We start from the raw sequence: 20429 nt of genomic DNA, 5'->3' as shown, positions 1-20429 counted from the left end.
GCTTGCTTAGCATTATTGTGGTAAAAGGCATTTCTAAGTTTAATATTGTTGGGGTTTTTTTTGCTATACAAATAACCACCAGTGCAAGATGGACTGTCTGGTATCTTTGCCAGTGCAAGTGCTGAGCAGTCAATGCGACAGGAGCCTGGGGAGGGTAACCCACCTACGACCTCCCACCAGCCTAGACCTCTCTGCAGCTGCCTTTGGAAGCCATCGTCTGTCCTGTAGTTTTGTCCCATGATGGGTTTTAGGTATTGTAAGGATACAGAGAAATACACTGGCTGGACCTACATGATTGTTACCCTCCCTTTGTGCCAGCTCAAACTGAAAGCTGACATTGCGTTATGTTAAAGGGGCCTGAACTGACCATTAGGGTTTGTCTTCCTCCCCTTAATTCTCCTACTCTCTCCAAAATACCTCCAATAAGTAATAACATACAAATACAAAACATAAAGCCAAAGAAACGGATTTCTTTTTGGTTTGTTTAGGCTTTTGTCCTATTAATTCCATGGCAGATGTTTTCTTTTTAAGGCTGCACTCCATCACATAGTGTGTTTTATCTGGAGTGAATGCTAATGTCTACAGCGGATGCTAAAGCATCACTTTTAAAAAAGGCAATAATGTTAATGACAAAGAGCAAAGTCCCAAGGACAAGTAGACCCTGTTTCTGGGGTTCTTGAACTAGAATTGGATTGCTTTAGCTACAGCTTTTGTGGCTGACTGGCTTCCATCTCTGCTTTTTATCATAACATTGTGGGTTTTTACAGCAATTAAATCACTGCTCATTCACTACTCATGAAGTTATTTCAACAGGGTTTGCTCAATAAAGATCAAGTTTGGTTTCTGTTATTAAAATGTTGAATACTGCCTCTTCACTAGGAATTATCATGGAAATTAATTCTGGTTTTATTTGGAATTAATGTGGTTTTGTTCTTTTTTCTTTTTCTTTTTTTTTTTTTTTTCTTTTCTTTTCTCACTGTTCAGCTGTGAGGTCTGGCTGGCTGCCCCCACCACCGCCTGCACTGCCTCCTCGACCTTCTGTATCTCAGGTATGGACAAAGGTTTAGCACTTTGCTCTGTATTACTCGCTTATTTATGTTACTGTTGCAGTGGTTAGCACAAGTTGGCTTGGACATGGCAGTTGTTCTTGCTTCCAAGTTAATGCAAATCTGCAGGTTGCTCTGCAGTTCCATACATGTCCTTCATTGGTCTGTCTAGCCGGTGTGTTGCAATGTCAAATTACAGACTAATTAAATCTCTTTGTGGTGGAGCTGACATGCACCCACTAGACAAAACTGTAAATTAAAGGCTAGTAAGGCTAGTCTACTAATAAGAGTTTCATGCCTGAGAGGCATGGGCTTGATACCTGCTATTTTCTTCTCAAGCTTCAAATACTCAGAGGGCATCTGCTAAGGGAGCCATGGCTTGAAAGGGTATATTTCACCCATGGGTTTGAAAAATAATGCTGAAAGGAAGCGAATGCCATGTCAGTTATGTTATTATGTTTCAAACCATTAGCGGCATGCTTTTGTTTTGCTTTCTGGATGGGTTTTTGTTTGTTTTTAGGGCATCACACAGCCACAGCACAATGCAAATTGACTAAAGCATGTGCATCTGCATCCAGATACTTCTTCATGTTTTAGGAAATGACGGAGGATCAGCATCTTGTTCTTTTTATGTTGCTGGCTGTGTTCAGTCTTAGGTGGCAGTACACTTCATATATTACTCCTTTAGGTGAAGTGTATAATAGAAAACAAGTCCATAGGGGAGCTAATGGCCCATTACACAGAAAAACTTGGTGAGACACCTTCCTTGGGCCAGAAGCAGTCCTCGCTTGACTTTTGGATCTACTCTTAAGAGTCTGCTGTTGAACACCTCCTGCTGCACAGTGCTTAGGATAGAAATGATAAAAGGTTTGTTGCCACTCCCAGCTTCACCAGCAGCTTGTTGCTCTCTTCCTCTCCCCAGCCCTTTTTAGCATGAGTGCAGCTAGTTTCTGCCTTGAGGACCGTAGAGCATTCTGGTTTGTGCTTGCGTGCTTCCCCCAAGCCACTACGGCATTTGCCGTGCTGCTAACACCACGTGCTCCTTACTGCACCCATCACCATCACGTTCCTGCTTTGTCTAAAGCTCCCTGAGAGCAGTGTTTCCCTCCGGCTTCCCCCAGTCCCGTGGCGCAGCTCCCTGCCTCCCTGCCTTGTGCCTGCAGCAGCTGCTGCTGCAACCCGCGCCAGCCGCCCTCCTGCCGCTGCTCAGACTTGCCCTAGCGTGCCAGCTCCGTGCACCACAAGCCCTCTTGCTGCCACTGGGAAAAGCAGTAAATATAACAAATCATGCTCTTGGGGAAAAAAACCCATTGTTTTCAAGCAAGGTTCTGCTAATTGTTCATTTTCTTGTCCTGTGATTCGTGTTTCCTTAGCAGGGCAGTGAGGAGAGATGTTAGTTTATTTATGCACGTCCAGCAGCTTCCTTACCACATGCTCATCCTACACTGGGCCACGCAGAATATAGGACCTTTCTAAAACAATAAACGCAAGAAGATTCTCATATGAAATTCTTGATCCAATCCTCTCCAATACAAAAGTCTGTTTTCTGAAAGAAAGAAAAAAAAGTGGCATGTCTACTCAGTAATGAATGTATAGCAGATGCTTTGCTTACATGCATCACTTACGTATACTTAATTTATTTCTGATGATCTTTAAAGACATTTAATCAAATATTTAATCAAAATATTCTTGTTCTGACGTCTAGCAAAAATGTACATAAAACCAGTTCTTGAAAGCATAATGAACTGCGCACATCACATGGTTTATTTTTTCTCCAAGTGCGCCTTTCTGTGAAAAAGGTGACAAGACAGTAGGGAAGTATGTGTGGTGGGGTCATAATTCAGTTGAGCTGACCCTTACGAATAGCATGTAAGCAATAGTAAACATATGGATTACATTAGTCCAGTGGGGCCCTTGATTTAAAGAGCGTGAAGAAGTTGGGAGGAGGGATCTGCTTTCAAAACCGAGGTAGGGTCAAGAACTGAAGAAAAGCCATGATACTGAAATGACGCATTCAGCTTCTTCCTGTTTCAGGATTTACCAAACTCTTCTTAAATTTCTGTTTTAACTTATTTTTCAACAGTGTTATTGAAAATCCTTTTTTATTGCCATAACATTTTGCTATATGCCTGCAGTTAAGCACTGCGAATGACAAATGTAGCTTGGAAATGAAGCGAGCCCCACATATTTCAGGTGGCTGTGCACCATGTAAGTATGCTCGTGGTGTGATTATTTTGGCTCAGCTTTGGAAATCAGTTGATGGAGGAGAAGGAAATAATTTCTTCTGAGGGCTACAGTTTTCTATGGGTGGCTGAGAAGCAGGCTGGACCGGTTGGCTCTTTAGAGTGAGATTAAAGGGCTCATGGGACGTAAAGGCCAAAGTGCATAAAACAGAGGTATCAGGGGGTAGGTATTACATTTCAGTGGAGTAGAAGTCCTTCTGTGAGCTTAATCAATAGCAATATAGAAATGGCATCTTGACTTTGGTCCTGGGTTGCTGTTGGTTTTAGTAGAATTTGTTTCAGCCTTTAGGAAAACATTATTTTTCCTGTCAGAACCTCCAAGGTAATCAAGCTCAGTAAGTTACTGAAACACTGGTTATTCAGAGTGTGCCAAACGTCTCTAGTCATATCACAAACGTACTGAATTACGTCCACATCCAACTCTGCCTCCATAGTGCAGTCAGCTGAATAACGAGGGAGAAGGACTGTGTCCCTGGGTGAGGGTAGCGCAAGGTAAAACTTGGAGCTAATACTGCTGTGGCCTTGACTCCAGAGCTCTGTGGATGCACAGGCTTACTGTGAGGGGCTCGAGTCTTGGGATCCTGCGGGGTCTTGGCCAGTTTATGGGGAAATAGCAGCGGGGCTGGCTTCTCTGCTCTGGGTTGCGGCTGCCAGCCCACGCCGTTCCACACCTCTGATGGGTAGACACCTTTACAGGTGCAGCTGCATCTCCTCTTACCTCTACAACGGCTTTTAGAGTTGGTGGATTAACTCTGCCTTTCTTTCTTCTTGACGGCCTCTAAAAGGCTATGGCAGCTCCATCTCCTCAGGAATTTTCTCCATTGCCAAAGTCAGCATTGTATTGACTTTGTATCAGCCCACAAACTGTACCCAAGTTTTCCTCAGAGCTTTCACCAGACATTTCTCTGATGCAGTGGTGCTATCATCTGAGGTCCCTGTGGTGACTGCAAATAAATTTAATAAAGACGGACAAAAGGCGAGTTTGCGTAATGTGCATACACCATTATCTCCAGTTTATGATCTTTTAACCCAAATTCCAACCCGTATCTCTCTGCGCTGCAAGCCATTTTGAATTGATGTTTCCAGTAAGATGCTGTGAAATGCAGTATGAAATGCTTTATTAGAATCCTCAATTCATGTTACTTTCCTGTTAAAAAAAAAAAAAAGTAATTCAAGTTTTGCCTAAGTTCTATAAAGGGCGCTTGGAAAGTTGATGTGTAGAAACAGGCTTATATAAAGACTAGAGTTGTTGTTTGGGTAATACGTTATTTTGAAGTGTTTTCCTTTTACTACTGTGTATATACCTGTGTGTAACTTCACTGACACCTTCTGTAATCCCTAGTAGCACATCTCACACTTAGCAAGTCTGCAGTAGCTGCTAGGATTTAAGGATAATTTTATCTGTATCAGTTTCCCTATTTCTTCGGACCATAAATATTTAATATGCTGCAAGCTATTGTACAGACCTAGGACACTGGCGATGCCTTACCTCTCTTGCTCACTTCTCATGACATGCTAGTTATGGCTTTTCCACTCTATCTTTTTTCTAAAATGTTTTAGGTTTTTAAGGGTTTTTTTAAGTTTTAAGGGTTTTTTGTGTCATACCCATCATCATCCCCCCACCCTGAGTGATGGTATATAGAACAGATAGCCTGCAGCTTGTTGAAATACCTACTGTGATTTTTTTTCTGGGCTTGTAGAGGACTGGATTCAGTGGCTCGGGTAATTTTTCCTGATCCTGTGTTCCTAACTTCATGGTAAACTTAAGTCATCAAGGAGAAATGGCATAAAGGTGGCTCCAAAACTTTTGTGCAGATCCAGAGCTGTACGTGGACAATTTGTGTAACTTGGAGGCACTAAGAATCACAATAGGAAGGGAATAGCATATGTAGCTGATTTGCAGTGACACAGATTTCAGATAGGAAATAACTTCGGGTGCTCATGAATAACACTCCACTGGAACCAAACATGTGTATGCACATCTCATATAAGCCTCTGTTGTTATTTTTTTTAATGGAAAACAAAATAAGACTTTATTACTGTTGGCTTTTAAACCTACAGAAGTCATTTACCACAGCTGCTTACTGTGGGAGATTTAGTAGCATATTTATGTTAATAAGAATTACGGATGAACACTGAAGAGCAAATATAACTTTAGGATTTTATCCAACATCAGCTCGCTATCTGCAGCATTGCCCAATTATGTCAACGTTCTTTTATTTAAATTACTCTATTTTGGTACCTTCCTGTCCAGTAATGAAGGTGTATCTTCAGTCCTGCTTGTGTTACATAAGGCGATTTGAAAACAGTAGGACTGGAAGAAAACCCTGTATATCTTGGCTGAAAAAACTGATGTTCCTAGTCTCTTTTTAAGTCTCTGAATTTTAAGCCTATTGGTTTTGTAAATTCACACTGGTTTGTGCAGGACTTTTATTTCTGGAGACCTTGGGACCTGGTTTTCCCGCTGGTTCCACACTGGCAGTTTTGACAGGTGCTGAAGAAGTTATGGACAAAGGCAAAGTGGTGAAGAAGTGGAGTAGGTAGGCAGCTGTTAATGTTATCAAACTGAAATATCTTGAGTACATTGCAGCTCTGAAGATTAAAATCTCATTGTTATATGAGCTCAAGAGTTAGGCTGTCAGTTTAGTGGCAATCGTTACCATTAGATGTTATTGATTTGGTGAAATCATGGAAACAAAGTGCTGTGCGGGATGATAGGTGGATCACCCTACCCAGTCACAGGCACCTGGTGGTGTTGGAAAGTGAAGATATTATTCTTTTTAACATTGAATGTTCCGCTCTCCAAATGTTACTCGATACGTCATAATTCCTTGAAGCTTTTTGGCCATTCATCATCCAGAATTGCAAGTGAAAACTGGGCCCCAGTTCAAGAAGTTGTCTCTACTAACATACTTCCATGTTCTGCTGAATCCATGGAGAGCCACAAGCATGGGGTACGCTCAGGCTGGGTCTGTAACCGTCGATTACGTGTGCCCACACTGCTCTGCGGCGCCGAGGCCAAGAGGTGGGGAAGGGCTCCCATGCATCCTACTGAGCCTCCTGAGTGGGATGGCCATGTGCAGGCTCCATGCTGGGAGCTGGTCCGGGGGTCCCCCCATGGCCAACATCTTTGGGTAAAGCCGAGATACATGGAGGATGAGGTAGGGTTTGCTTATCCCTGTTACAGAGTTGTTTGGAGAAAATGTTCAGCCAACTGAAGCACCTTCTTACTCTGTAAAATTATGTGAGGAATTTCAAGTGCCAGCAGGACACCTGGAGCTTTTTTGTTACAGAAATTAAAAAAAAAAAAGTAAAGATTTTGCTTTTGGCAGTGTGCTATTGTATATGTGATGGCATTCTCCCAGACAACCGTTTTATATTAAACCAAAGGAATACCTTTTTTAGCTTGTGTTTACAACCACTGTGCAAGAAGAGGGTGGTCTTTTGATCATCTCCATGGTTTTGGCTGCAGAATAACATATGTTGTATAATCAGTGCAATAGGTACTGAAGAAGCCTGCAACTGTAATAAAACGGAAAGTCTTCTAGAACATGAAAGATTTTGCCATCTGCCACTTTAATATAATACAAGTGGATTATCTTCCTCTCATGAAAATTCTATATTAAATCTAAAACAGCCAGACAAAATAAATTATGGTTTAAGAAGTGGTGGAAAGTAGCACAGTTAAAATTGAATTTGGGGAGTAGTTGATGGATGCCATAAAATCCTTTCTAAAGAGGTTTCTGGGAGAGTGGAAGAAGGGCGAGTATCTTAATTAAAATGTGTTGTAATAATTTTTTAATTTAGCTTCACGTTTATCGTAAAAACAACAACAAAAAAAGCTGACAATCCAATGCCTATATCTCTAGTGGAATGTGCATACCCCTTTCTAGCTTACGTTAATCTGGTTTTGTGGAAGTGGAATATTATAACAGATTGTTAATGCTTCCATCTGGGTCCTATTCTTTCCTTGCGAATGGTCTGAACATTGCAGCAATTTGTTTGTATTTACTGCCTTTTTCCTCAGCCTTATCACCAGCTCTCAGATAGCTCAGGGAAAGAAAAAGCTTATCAAAACTTCAGGGCTGCACAGCGCTGAGAAAGCAGGCAGCACACTAAGACCCTGGCAGCTTGTTGCATTTGCATCCCTATGGGGTTTCTTTCTGTCTTATCATTTTCAGTTTCTGTAACAAGCAATAAAAAGAATTGATGATTCAGTGTGGGATGCACAAGGCTCACAGAAACTGGAATTGAGACATCTTTACTTCTTAGAAATTTCCATTAAGTGCAAAAATACGAATGTTAGAAAGGAGCAAAATACCTGTTAAATGAGGTAAAGATGATAGAAGATCATCTTGCGTAAAGATGATAGAAGATTGCAGTGAGTACATACTGAGCATTAAGCATATTTAGTATCCTACTTTTTTCTTACGGATAAGTTGTTCTCAGTACTTTTTTGCAAAGGTAAGCAGTGGTGCTGTAAAGGTAATGATTATGGGCTATTCCAATGAGTACACAGAGGTAGTTTCATTTCTGTGAGTAGTGCCATTGACTACAATGGGACTATTTCCATGTGTAAGGTTAGCCTGGAGCATAAGTGTGGACGAGATTGAGTTGTGGGAAAGATTGCATATGTACTTCACCTCTTGCAAAAAGGCTCTTGGGCAACAGAAATATGAAAGCTCCATGTAGACCTTCTGTTCTGGAAGATCAGTTATGGATGGTCTTGAAAAGTGGGTGTGAAATCTACATATAATCCAGCATTGCAAAGCAAAAGAACTGGAAATGTAAGCGAAGAACCAGTTGTTAAGGTAATGCATTCTCCTGTAGTTATGAAAATCTTTCATCTGAGGCTTTTGAAGCACTTTGTGCTTAAGTGAGCGTTACATATTCTTTTAGAAAGGTACTGTTAAGTATCATCACATGGAGCAGTGAGGAGATTATGAATGGCTGGTCAAGGATCATGCGATGAAATAATGAGTATCTGCGATTCCTAATGCTCATCTTAACGGTGAGGAATTATCTGCCCTAATGCTCAATATTGGCCGTAGGCCACAGATTGGTCTTTGGCCGTTGTACAGAAACTTTGTCGGCCAGTTTTATCTGCTGCCTGGAAGAAGGAGGAGGGTATGGCTATTCCTAGAAAATATGAGGCTGCGTTGGGGAAAGAGGAGGTACTGCCTGTTAACAACTGGACTTTGGTCTTTGCAAAGAGAAGCTCTTCAGGAGATTTGGAATAGGACACCGTCTTGCTTTTTTCTGTGGTCACTTGCTCTTCTTCCCAAAAATCAAGATACTCTTAGGCCTGGTCTGCAAACTCTCTTTTGCACTGCTGGTAGCACACGAGCAGGATTTTCTTTGCCCAAGTCCTGTAAGCCTGGATGTGGACCCAGCCATACCAGCACAGCAGCACTTCCTATGCCAGTAGCTTACTCCATTCTGTGGACATGAGACATGAATGAGGTGCACTTTTAAGCACTTTTACACTGCTGTAACTGAATTTTCCATTGGAAGACCATATTGCATAATGTATAATCTCTCATTTTTATAAACCAGTGGTGAAGAATTTTAAACCCTAATGTAGTGGTGAGGCGTTTCCAAGATGTGGGAAAACTTTAAGACATTTATTGCTGTGATGGAGGGAGGCTGTTTATTGCTGTATTTCTGAATGAGAAGTAAGTTGCCCAAAGACTATACAAAGCATGGTATAAGACCAGTGAAGAGCTGAAGGAAACCCACCTCAGCTGCTCCTGATGGGATCACCTTTTCCTTACACTCCACTATAGGAGCTTGGACTGGAGTATTCTGGAGCCAGCCTCACTCTGCCCATGACCAGAAGGCTACAGGCACTAGCTTTTACCCCATGTCCAAAATCAGTGAAGGGAAGGAAATCTGTTGAAGAATCCCTCTGCCAAAAGAAAAAGCAGGAGTTATTTTTCCTTTAAAATCCGTGGGGGGAGACATCAGCTTGCAAATGTATTTGGAAAGCCTCTCAGGCCTTGCCTAGAGGACTTTGTTGGGTTAGCTGAATCAGCAAAGCCTCTTTGCATCGATGCACGTTGCAGTTAAAAGACTTTTGCCTGGGTTAAATGCTGTGAGTCCCTGAACAAAATCCCCTGCAACGGCATACCGATTTCTTTATGCTTGAGCACTTGTGTCAGAGGCACATCGCTCGGAGGAATGGAGATCTTTTGTAGAGGAGAACGTGTAGCTCTGCCGGCAGATCATTAATGTGTAGACCTGGCTTCTGCATGAGAGGGAAAAGAGACACTGCAAAGAGCCGAGGCTTACCGTGCCCAGCGCCGGCTGTCTGCCCACCCTGTGGGGCAGGCTCAGTCTTCAGGCTCTGAACGATGCAGACAGCTATTTTTTGGTACTCTCCTCTAAGCAAAACACGCAGACGTGGCCTGTCCCACGTGCCACTAGGTGGCACTTTAGGGACATGGCAGTCACTTGGTTTTATTCATTGTGCATGAGCTGCATCACCAGAACTAGTTAGCTTTTTTTTTTTTTCCCTTTTTCTTTTCCTTGGTCAAATGTAACTATTTATTTATTTTTACCACCTGCCTGCTCCAGCCAGTCCCTGCCCTGCTGTCTGCTGAGCTTTGCCATCCTCATGTCCTGGCAGCCGGGAGGAACAGCCCAAGCTCAGCCAGCGGGTACCTCAGCCCTGCAGCACAGCGGTTGCCACAGCTGTTAGGCTGACAGCCACATCACAGCACTCAGCTAGTGAAAAATATATCTTGTATCAGTAGGAACTGTGATACTGAACTGTTGGAAATTTTGAAATCTTAGCCTTTTTGGCATCAGTGCTCCAATTTTTATTTGCTTCCGCCAGAATGCAAAGTTTAACCTTTTTTGCCTTTTCAGTTCCCTTCAGTTTGAAATAGTATTCTCCTGCAATGGCACCATTAAAAAAAAAAGGGGGGGGGGGGGTTCTCCAAAAGGGTGCGCATTTTTTTCTTTTTTTCTCCCTCTGCAGTCCTTTATCTTACTGTGATTTCAATTTTCCTGCTTATTTGCAATTGACATTGTAGAGTACCAGTCTTCCACTGTTACTTCCACACCAACTTCCAATACCAGTTACTTCCACACTGTTTGAACACATTGGTTCTTGAAAAGCTGCATTTTATCTATACATAAATAACATGGGGTTGCTCTCTGTTCTTTTTTCATTCTGTGGAATAAGTTACTGTATTCTTGCTTGTGATCCAAGGTGTAACGTAGACTCCAACAAAAGCGTGAGCACCAGAAACTGCCAGGTTAGGGGGGTATCTAGTGCTCCCTGTCCAAGAAAAGTCATTAAGAGCCAGCTCTCGTATACCTGTCTCATTGCTCAGTGTTGGGCAGAAAAACTGTGGTTTATAGTACATGTATTACGTGGCGCTCTGAAAGACTGTGCTTACTCTTGCTGTCCCTAAATGACTGATTTGTCAAAGTGATGTGAATCAGTCCCACATTTATCATGTGGCTCTGCTAGGTATTTGAACTTTGCTATCCCCAAATCATTCATGAAGGCCTCATGGACTTTGCCAGGCTGCTGTTCCCAGTGTTTAGAGACTTCGTTGCTTTCAAATACATAAAAAGTGGTTGTAGAAATCAGGGAGGTTAGGGGCTATTCAGCTTGCTGATAAAGAAATTTTCTGTTGCATTAAATGCACTTCTAAAGGTCTTTGATTTTTGTAGACCAGAAATAAGATTGCTTTCTCCATTTCACTTCCCTATTTGTACCAGAAATCTACCATTATAGAAGCAGCTCTTCAATCCATGAAAAGCTTTCCAAAATTAAAAAGTTAATATCAAATAGTTATTAAAATCCAAATATTTAAGATATCAATATTCAAATAATACTGGAAAATTACAGGGTGGGTTTGTTTCGGTTTGTTTTGTTTTGTTTAAACCATCAGATAACACTACAGATGTAGCACACTTAGAAGAGGGGGGGGAGAAATCTTATCAGCCAAGACAGCTTTTCCTCCTCTCCAGAGGAATTTCACATGCATTTTAAAAAAAAGATGACAAATCTCCCTCCTCTGTGCACATGTTCGACGCCGTACGGTTGGAGAACAGCAGTAACCTGACAGAAGCGCATTTCCCCTGCAGCTTTCTGTACAGCTCTTATTGTGTGTGTTATGAAAGAAATGGAAGCGGTACGAAAAAGTCCCTCCTTTTAAAATATACCAAATTCTGTGCTTTCTGTCAGTTTTATTTAACTTACAGTGAAGCACTGGGAAACTTGTGACTGCTACAACGCTTGATGGGCCCATGCAGAAACCTCTTGGCAAAAGCGAATTACGTTCTTCAGTGTGCAACAGGTTGTTGTCGTCATTATGGCTAAAATCCTGGCCCCTTTAAAGTTTGAGGTTTGCCTTGAACTTGGTTTTAAATGCAGGCTTTCGCCTGTGTAGAAACAAGCCTTTTTTGAGGAGAGAGCTGGATGGCGGGTTGCCTCTCCTGCCTGGGGGCCGTTGTCAGACTTGGCTCCGACTTGGCAGAAGTTGGGCAGGAGAAGAGGCCGCCTGCCAGTGCCGAGTGCCCTCAGCCTCCCCGCTCCTGCCTGCCTTCCCGTCTTGGAGAGAGCCAGCCCATGCCTTCCGGACAGAAAACAGCCGCGCCGTCTTTATGCTGTGTTTGCTGCAGCGTGCCTGGGGACAGGCGGCTCCAAATCCTGCTGCCCTCCTTTAGCTGATGTGCTGTGCCCTGTCCCGGTGAAGCAAACTGAAAGATGCTGAAGATTTCGGGAGAGGAAAAGCAAGGGATTAGTCCCCTGTTTTAACTTGCTGCTGGGTCAGATATGCTGGGGGAGGGTGTTTTGTTTTGCCCAAATGTAGGCCTGTGTGATGAGTGTTCAGCTCAGTTTTTGTTTGAAACGTGAGAAGGGAGGAGGGAAAAAGATGTATTTGGCTTCTTTTATGACTTGTGTTTTCAGTAACTGTACTGGAATTTTTGGTATAATTCAGACTTTCTCACTCCAGTCTTGCAAGCTTCAAAGACAGAGGCTTACTCTGATGGATTTTCATCCATTTTAGGAGATGATAAGGTGACAGGGTGCAACCAGGATCTTTCCAGCTTTTATCCATCCCCCTTAAGTCTTTCTCTGAGTATTTAGGCTGTAAGGGTAACTCTAGAAGAAATTCTGGGTACTAGGTCATTTACACTCAGAGACACGGTTCCTAACGCTTCACGGAAAAACTTTTCTCTTGTTTTCCTAGCACAATAAGATGCAAGAAAACGGTTTCATTAAAAATCTGCAAAAGACATATGTTATCCACTCAGCTGTCACCCTGGATCTCTGTTTCCCCTACTGTTGAACTGTTAAAGTAACTTTTCTTTTGTGTGTAACGTTTCCTTTCATTGACTTTATTGTATGTGACTGCTAGTCGTTTTCTGGGTGTAGCAATGACTGATTTGTTGTTGCAGACAGAGCAAGTATCTGAGGTTGAATTACATCCTCAGATGAATAGACCTCCGGCACAGGCAGAAGAAAACAGTTCAGCAAAAAAGGTGAGACCTGCAATTGTTGTACCATTCTGGAGTGATTTGCCTTCATCAACAAACGTGATTGTTTTACGTTTTAAAGCAATTAAATGGAGGGTCAGGGTTACGTTTTTACATGTTTACCTTCTCTGGAGGTCAAGACGCTAGAGAGAACCGGCGTCGCCTGGGACATCAGCTCAGATAAATCATTAAGAAGGCTCTTAGTACATACACATCGATGCACGTGCTTTAAGAAAGGCAGCTTGCCATTTGTTTCAAATCAATAGGGGCTTGCGGAGCCTTAGGGAAGACAAAAAAAAGTTTGATTGTACTTGACCCCATCTCGCTGTAATTCTTCCAAATTGTGACACATTTCTTGCTTCCAGTTATTGAGGATTCAGTTTTGATGTAACCACACCTGTTTGCTAGAGGTCAGAATCTGCCACTAAATGTACATAGACTGGGAGAGATTTGCTCAAGATGTGCAGTTTCTGATACGTTTTTGTATGAACATATAATTTATATAGAGTAAGCACCAAAATTGCGATGGTACTCTTCACAGGGCCTTGCTTAGGGATGGAGTGGCCTTAGCAATGGCTGTAAGCCTTTCCCCACTCCTGGTCACGCTCGTTCCACCCGCCCCAGCCAGAAGAGGTTTCTGATAGGGGGCAAATGCAGATCCTCCCCACTCCGGCCCCTCCTGCAGCCAGGGAGCGCTTACAAGACCTTTGCTCAGCCCAGCCAAGAACTGTTGGCAGGTGCTGTACCTAGTGCGTACCTTGCCCAGGGAGCATCATCACATCACGCTTCTTGCCCTAACGGGGGGCACAGGCAAATGTCTGGTGTCGTTTCCTCTATGCGATAGGGCTTTCAGGGCAGCGTCCTCGCTCCACTTGTGCTCACTGCATGCTACTATTAGCCTAGCTCTGCTTCTTCCTTGCTCTGCTTTGCAGCCCTGCTGGGAAAATGAAGTCCTTGTGGTCCGCCTGCTTCATGCTCACCCTCATCCCACCTGGCTCCCTAAAATACAGAGAAGCTGAGGCTGTGGGGTGTGGGAAGCAGGTTATTGGTGCAGTGCTGACGCACCTTCCAAGGCCTGGCGCAACAGCGGCCAACCAAAGAGTCCCTGCAGAGGGCTCTGCTTTTAGGTATTGAGTCATTTCTTCCAGTATCGTGTTTGAAATGGAAGAGGGATTTATCTTCTGGATTTGGTAGGTCTTTGGCTGTTCAAGGTAGACTTGGATTGTCCATTTGGCATCTCACCAGTTTGTAGTTGTATAATGCATATGCAAGTTCCTCGCTTGTCGTATGTCGTGTGTTCGCAGGGAGCTGTGCATATGCACAGGATTTCAGAGCACGATATTATCTGAGATCTGTGCAGTGCTGATGTGCTGACATCCTGATCAAAAGATCTCATAATATTTTTAGATTTTTTTTTTTCCAGTAATGGCAGAACTGCTTTTTAATGTTGAAACCGCTTGCTTCCTTATAATTCTAATTCCTCTAGTAATTGTGATCCCTCTAATACTAATTATTGATGGTTGGTTTCATTCTGTATCACTCATAGTAGTCTATTCTGCTGAGTCAGGCTGCTTACTACAGTGTTGGGTTTTTTTCTTATGATTACTGGGTCATTAAATGCTTCCTCATTTAGTTTTTTTCTGATTTTATTAGCATTTGGCCAAACCATAGTAAGGAAGATAGTCTGGCCCAGTAAACGTGCACTCTGCAAGTGATAATAAAATTTGGTCTCTGGTCTTGTCTGTGACACTAAAGGTCTAATCTTTGTCAAGTCACTTCATCTTTTTGAGTCTTAGCTTTCTCATTCGTGAAACGGTACAGTAATAGTTATATCCCTTCTAAAAGAGATCTGATAATAAAATACACTGAAAAGGATATGTTTCTATTTCAGATGTAAAACAGCTACAAGGCATTAAAACTACTCATTGCAAAAGAAGGGATGTCTTAATTTAAAAGAATGAAAACACTTCTTAGCACTGAAGTCTTAAAAATCCAAGACTCTTTGTTTTACCTACAAACCAGACTATTTCTTTGATGTAACTTATCAAGAGAAATAACTGGCCTTCTACACTTCCAACATGTTAATTTTGCATGGATAATTTTATACATTTGTCTTTCTAAGTGATTTTCAGTGTTGCTTCATGTAAGAGAGGAGGGGAGAAGTGAGAGACTCCATGCCAGATGGGTGAGGTAGTAAGTTGGGATGCAAGTGATTACTTATTGATTCTTACCAACTGAGCATAATTAAAAAGAAATCTTGTTTTTATTTTAATGCTTTTGGGTCAGCTGGGGGCTAGTATATGTATTTATACCCCTCCCTCTGCATGTCCCCCCCCTGCCACCAAATGCACACAGAGCTATACAGTCCAGTTCTGAAGAGCCTGTTATCCAGATGAAGACAAAACACCAGTATAATCATTTCATTCATTAAGGGGTTGCAGGAGTTATTGTTTCTTTTTTCAAAGTCAGAAACCTGAGAGGCTATTACCAAATTTGAATTAAGCTCTGTACCTCTTCAAATTATGAAATCTTAGGCCAGCTGTCAGCAATTTCTGTGTCACAAGTATTCCTCAGCCTAATGATGGGATTCATATGGCCTGACTTAATGTTGCTGTGCTTCTCCCTTGCAGGAGGTTGTTCTCGCTCAGCCACCTTCCAAACCCACCCGCAGGAAGCTCCGGACGGAGGCGCAGGGGCTGGAGACCCCCGAGCTTTCTCCCACTATAAATGTGACTTCTTCCCTGCCAGCAGTCAAGCCTCACCTCCCAGTCCAAAAGTAAAAATCTGTACCAAGCACACCAAACTGCACCGTGAGATCTGATGTGGCAGGGTTTGCTCTTTGCATAATTTTGTGCTTCATAGTTCTGGTTTTGAGAATGCTTCACAAGATACAGGTCTCTGAAATCTACATCTGTCTTTTCAAATGCAGACTAAGTCTGTAGTGACTGTATAAGTTGGTAATACTTGATTGATAGCCTCTTCAGAGGTGTCCTACCTCTGTATCTGGTAGACATGTCTGAAGAGCAAGCCTAGCTGTTCAACCAGCATCTCTAACACAACCCCTCTTAGCTCTGTGGGTGTGTGGTTTTGCCTTGCACATATCTTCTGGACTTTTGCTCATTCTTGTGGACAGATATGACCAGATAAATTCCCAGGAAATTGAGTCATGAAATGCTTGATGTTGGTCATATCCTTGCAATATTTCTTCATCACAAGGCAGGTTGGAAATGAGCTTGCCACTGGTATGAGCTGAGCCATAGACCACTTGTGATAATCAGATAATTGCCAAACCCAGCATGTGTTGTTTGGTCTTATAAATATAGCTGTTGAGGCTGTCAGCAACAAAGACTTGTAGGAATTTCACTATATATTTATTTAATAGCAGTGGAGAAGGGGCTGTACAAATGGTAAGAGAAGGCACTTGAAGCCCCATTGGGTCTATATATCTCCCTCAACCGAAACAGTGTGCAAACATCATAGCCTGCCTTCACCCGAAGCCTTGCAAAGACATCTGGTTCAGTCTGAAACAAAACCGAGCTGCCCAAATCAGTTGAGCGGTTCTTGGCAAACTGTTTATCGGTAAACTGAATCTGAGCTGCATAATTGGAGATTAGAATAAGTAATAAGACCCCTAGGATGCTCTTAAAGTGCTATTTTGTGCTTTGGGAGTGCATATCCCATAGTGGTTCAAAGAACGGTAACAACTTTTGTTAGCGTCTCCACTTAATGCTGTCTTGTCTATATCTTTCCTGAAATGTTTAAATGACCACAGAGGTGTGTCTCCCTGTTTTTTATATTTTCCTACTATTATTACTTTATAGTCTATGGAGAGTAGTTTGAAGCAAAATCATGAAGCAGAAAACTGACAGTTCACTGGAAGATAACAGCATAAAGACCTGCCTGTGCTGCAAAACAGATCCTGTTGCAAAGATCAGTGCCATCAGCTCTGTTAAGAGAAAAGAGCTAATGGGGACTGCGTACCACTATGGACCTTATTTAAATAGGGCATCTGTTTTAGATCAAATTTGTCGTTAAAGAGCTCTTGATGCCTCATGTAAAACTTTAAAATAATCTGTTTGGAGAAGGGCTTGGATATTCAGCCAGCATTTTCTGTATTTTCTTTCCTTTTTCCTATTGTTACCTCTGTTTCTTGGAATAGGTTGGTCCTTATGTACAGAGCTGTCTCTTTTTGTACCTGTCTGCCCTAACTGTAATTGCCTCCAAATCAGTTACCAAGGGCTATACAGTAATAATAATAATAGGAGAGAGATCTTTTCTTTAAGCAGCAAAAGAGATGAGGAAAGTCCGTAAGCCATCTACCTGTTCCTGTTTGTGACATCAGATGGTTTCGATGGAAATGACTGCTTTGAATGAAAGATTAATTTTTGAAGTAAAGAACCATCAGAATCAGCAGTGCCCAAAAAATCCAAGACAGTATTTTCATGCAGATGTCCTTTCCTTCTGCATAGAATGATTTTTGTATTTTCTGTTAACCACTCCTGAATCTTTAAACCCTGCAAGTGTCTGAAAACAGCTAAAGAAAAGATGCTGCAATAAGTACAGCTATGCAGGGATTATTCTTAAGCTGAATCAGAATGCAGTGAGTTTTGAAATAATTGAGACAGCCTGAAATGTTTCTGTCATTCAGGTTAACAAGTGTGACCATTTACTTTCGAATAGTCTACCTGATTCAGCCATCTCATTTCAGTGTTACATTTTTTCTTCTCTTAAATGTGTAGTTTGTACCTTGTCTTTGAAACGTAGTTCAGTGTGTATGGAGTACAGGTGTGCAAAATGGATGGCTGGTCTTCTGGTATCAGCCGCTGTTGAGGCTCTTAATTGAAATGTTTTGTATTTATCTCTCTGGCAGACAGTCTTCCAAGCAGAAAAGGGCTATTCAGACCGCTATACGAAAAAACAAAGAAGCCAATGCTGTGCTCGCCAGGCTGAACAGTGAGCTCCAGCAGCAGCTGAAGGTAAGGAATGCATTGAAAATCAGCGACAAAGCTCCCTGCAATCAGTTACGTGTCACCTCCAGCAGAGAATCTTGTTCATCTTCTCCGATGAAACCTGCTGCGTTATTTCCTGCTTTCTGGAAGGGAATAACTATACTGCATGTGTGGGTAGGATGAGGCTCTCTGGGAAAAGTTAGAACCTATGGGCCTACAGCTCCACTGGCAGTTAGAGTAAGTGAACTTTGTCTTTCTGAAAAGTTTGATAATGTGATGGTGTCACCTAGTGCAGAACAGCAACTGAAGCGTAGCGTGCTGCTGTTCTGCTATGTAACTTGTCTCCTGGAGTCGGGCATTTGGTATACACATGGACTGGCTAAACCACGCTTTACATGCACATCTAACACTGATTTTTTAATGTCTGCTGACTTGTCTTTTAACATGTTCTCAAGGGGCTGTTTTCTTACAAGTATCAGTTGTGGTTCTTCTGTTTTCTGAGTCCAAAGGTAGTACAGATTTTAGTTTTTCATCTGCTACAGCTTTTTCTTCCTTGCCTATTATGAACATGCTTGTATGGAAAGGGAAGCGAACCCCCAGTTACACTTCTTCTTCAGTCAAGGTGAAAGTTTGATTCCGTGTTCAACCTTGCTTTAGCAAAATTTTTTAACTGGCTTTCAAGGATCTCCCCAGACTGATGCAGAGTGGATGCTCTGTACTGAAATCATAGCAAAATACAGGACAGCAACTGAAATAAGCACGGAGATGAAAGCTTTTAATGACAGCACATTGCCATCATTCCTTGGCTCAGGTCTTATCTGCTTCTATGCACTATCTTCAGTATGCTTAAACTCCCCGACCTTCACGAAACAGCTGTTATCTATATTTTACGGTAGGGTGAAGGGAGCACGTAGACAGAGAGATTTGCCGGAGTTCACACAAGAGCAGAAAACTGAAGTTGTCCTTCAAGTTGTATTGCTGCCTGGAAACTTTCTGATGGAATGGGGCCTTTATGTTTTTATGGGGACCAGAAGGCTTGACGGGTGCCCCTCAGGCACAGCTTGCACTGAGACACGGGGGGCATTCAAGTGCACTCCTGGGCTGTGAGGCTGCCCAAATGGGGTACCAAAGCCTGGAGGAGTCACAGGTCAGCCCGGCTCCCACACGGGCTGGGGAGCCCTTTGGTGGTGGGAGGTCAGTGAGAGCCGGGTGCCCCTCAGCACAGGGGCAGCCTCGAGACCAGGAGAGGCTTTCCCAAAATTGCTGATCCCCAAAGTTAGTTTCCGGCCGAGACTGATGGTCTTCCTGACGCAGCTGCCGAAGAGGTAGATTGCAAAGCCTGTGTCGTCTCAGGCTAAGTCTCATTCATTTCCAAAAGGAAAGAGGTTGGGTGTGTAAACCAAAAATTCTCAAAAAGCAGTTTTGAGGGAAATGTGATTTCAAAATAACCTCATTTTCTTTGGTAAAATTGCCGACCTGTGGCGAGCGTTGCTGCATCCCAAGCTATTCCACTGGCCAGTGGATGACTGCTCCTCTCCATGATCACCCGAGCAAGTGACTGAGCTGTACAAGGTGGTTGTGTGGCGTTGGCACAGTGTTTTGAGACCGCAAGGAGAGTTATTTAAATGGCAGAGCCCCGAGCCTCCAGTCAATGCCAGTGGTTTGCCTGGCGGCTCTTTACCGGAGCGGGGTGGTGCAAGCAAGCATCCCAAAAGTTACAGCGCATCTCTCTCCCTCCTGCAGGAGGTTCACAAGGAACGAATTGCCTTGGAAACGCAGCTGGAGCAGCTGCGTCCCGTCACCGTCTTGTGACCTCCCGCACGGCCGTGCAGCGGCACGAGCGGAGCACGCGTCCCGACAGCCTTGCGAGGAGAGGAGCATGGCACGGCTGGGCAGAGTTTCTGGCGGTGGGGAGGACCGGCTTGTCAGGTCCCTTCACCCCCCTGTGCACGTTTGCCTTTGCAGGTGAAGGAGGTACAGAAAACAAAGATCTGACTGCTGGATATTTCTGAGTGGGGGGATGCTTCTCCGTCTTTCCTCCCTCTTCCCAGCCTAATGTGTAAATACAGTTTATCACTGAAATGAATAACCTGAGAGTATTTTATTTATGTAAAGAACTCCTGATTTATACGTGTTCTGGCAGCACCTCCTGCCCCGATCATTTAAGAGGTACAGCGTTCCTGAATTCTTGCTTAAATTTAAAACTCATCCTCTGAGATGGGCTTCTGGATGTTACTGATTCCTGTAGGATTGTATCATGGTAGAGTACCTGCGGGTTTAATGTACTACAGGAGTAAAATGCGCTAGACGTACAGAGTCTTTATCCTCAATCACATGTCAGATAATTATTTTCTTAGCACTGTTTATTATGCAATCACGGATGTATTTTAATGTTAGAGAACTTGTATTTTATAAGTTCAAATCATATGAGAAAATGGTAAAAAATGCTAAGATTTAATTATTTTGGAACTTAGAAAAAAAATAACCTGTTTTTTTGAGCTAAACTGCTTCCTATCACCAGTGTTTGATCACTTGCTTGCAACTGCCAGTGTCTCTGCATACTTTTAGCATGTTTGAGATCACTGGTTTATAGCTTTTTTCCTTCTTTTATTTTTTTTAACCAACATTGTATTTCTAACAAGAGGTTAAAAATGCATTCGGGACATTTTTATAAAAGCTGTTCTATGTACATT

General features: G+C 42.7%; 1 protein-coding gene across 1 annotated transcript in view; it reads left to right on the top strand.

Annotated features, from left to right (window-relative positions):
- REPS2 (RALBP1 associated Eps domain containing 2) overlaps nt 1-19548 on the top strand; it is a 97894-nt gene extending 78346 nt beyond the window's left edge. Inside the window, exons 14-18 of the mRNA XM_075725874.1 lie at nt 985-1049; nt 12710-12793; nt 15418-15563; nt 17658-17763; nt 19480-19548. Coding sequence (XP_075581989.1) covers nt 985-1049; nt 12710-12793; nt 15418-15563; nt 17658-17763; nt 19480-19548 — 470 coding nt within the window. The remainder of the gene's footprint in view (nt 1-984; nt 1050-12709; nt 12794-15417; nt 15564-17657; nt 17764-19479) is intronic.
- The last annotated feature ends 881 nt before the right edge of the window (nt 19549-20429 follow it).

This window comes from Pelecanus crispus, chromosome 1 (genome assembly GCF_030463565.1).
Source record: "Pelecanus crispus isolate bPelCri1 chromosome 1, bPelCri1.pri, whole genome shotgun sequence".
Lineage (NCBI taxonomy): Eukaryota > Metazoa > Chordata > Aves > Pelecaniformes > Pelecanidae > Pelecanus > Pelecanus crispus.
This window is presented reverse-complemented; position numbering and strand designations above follow the sequence as displayed.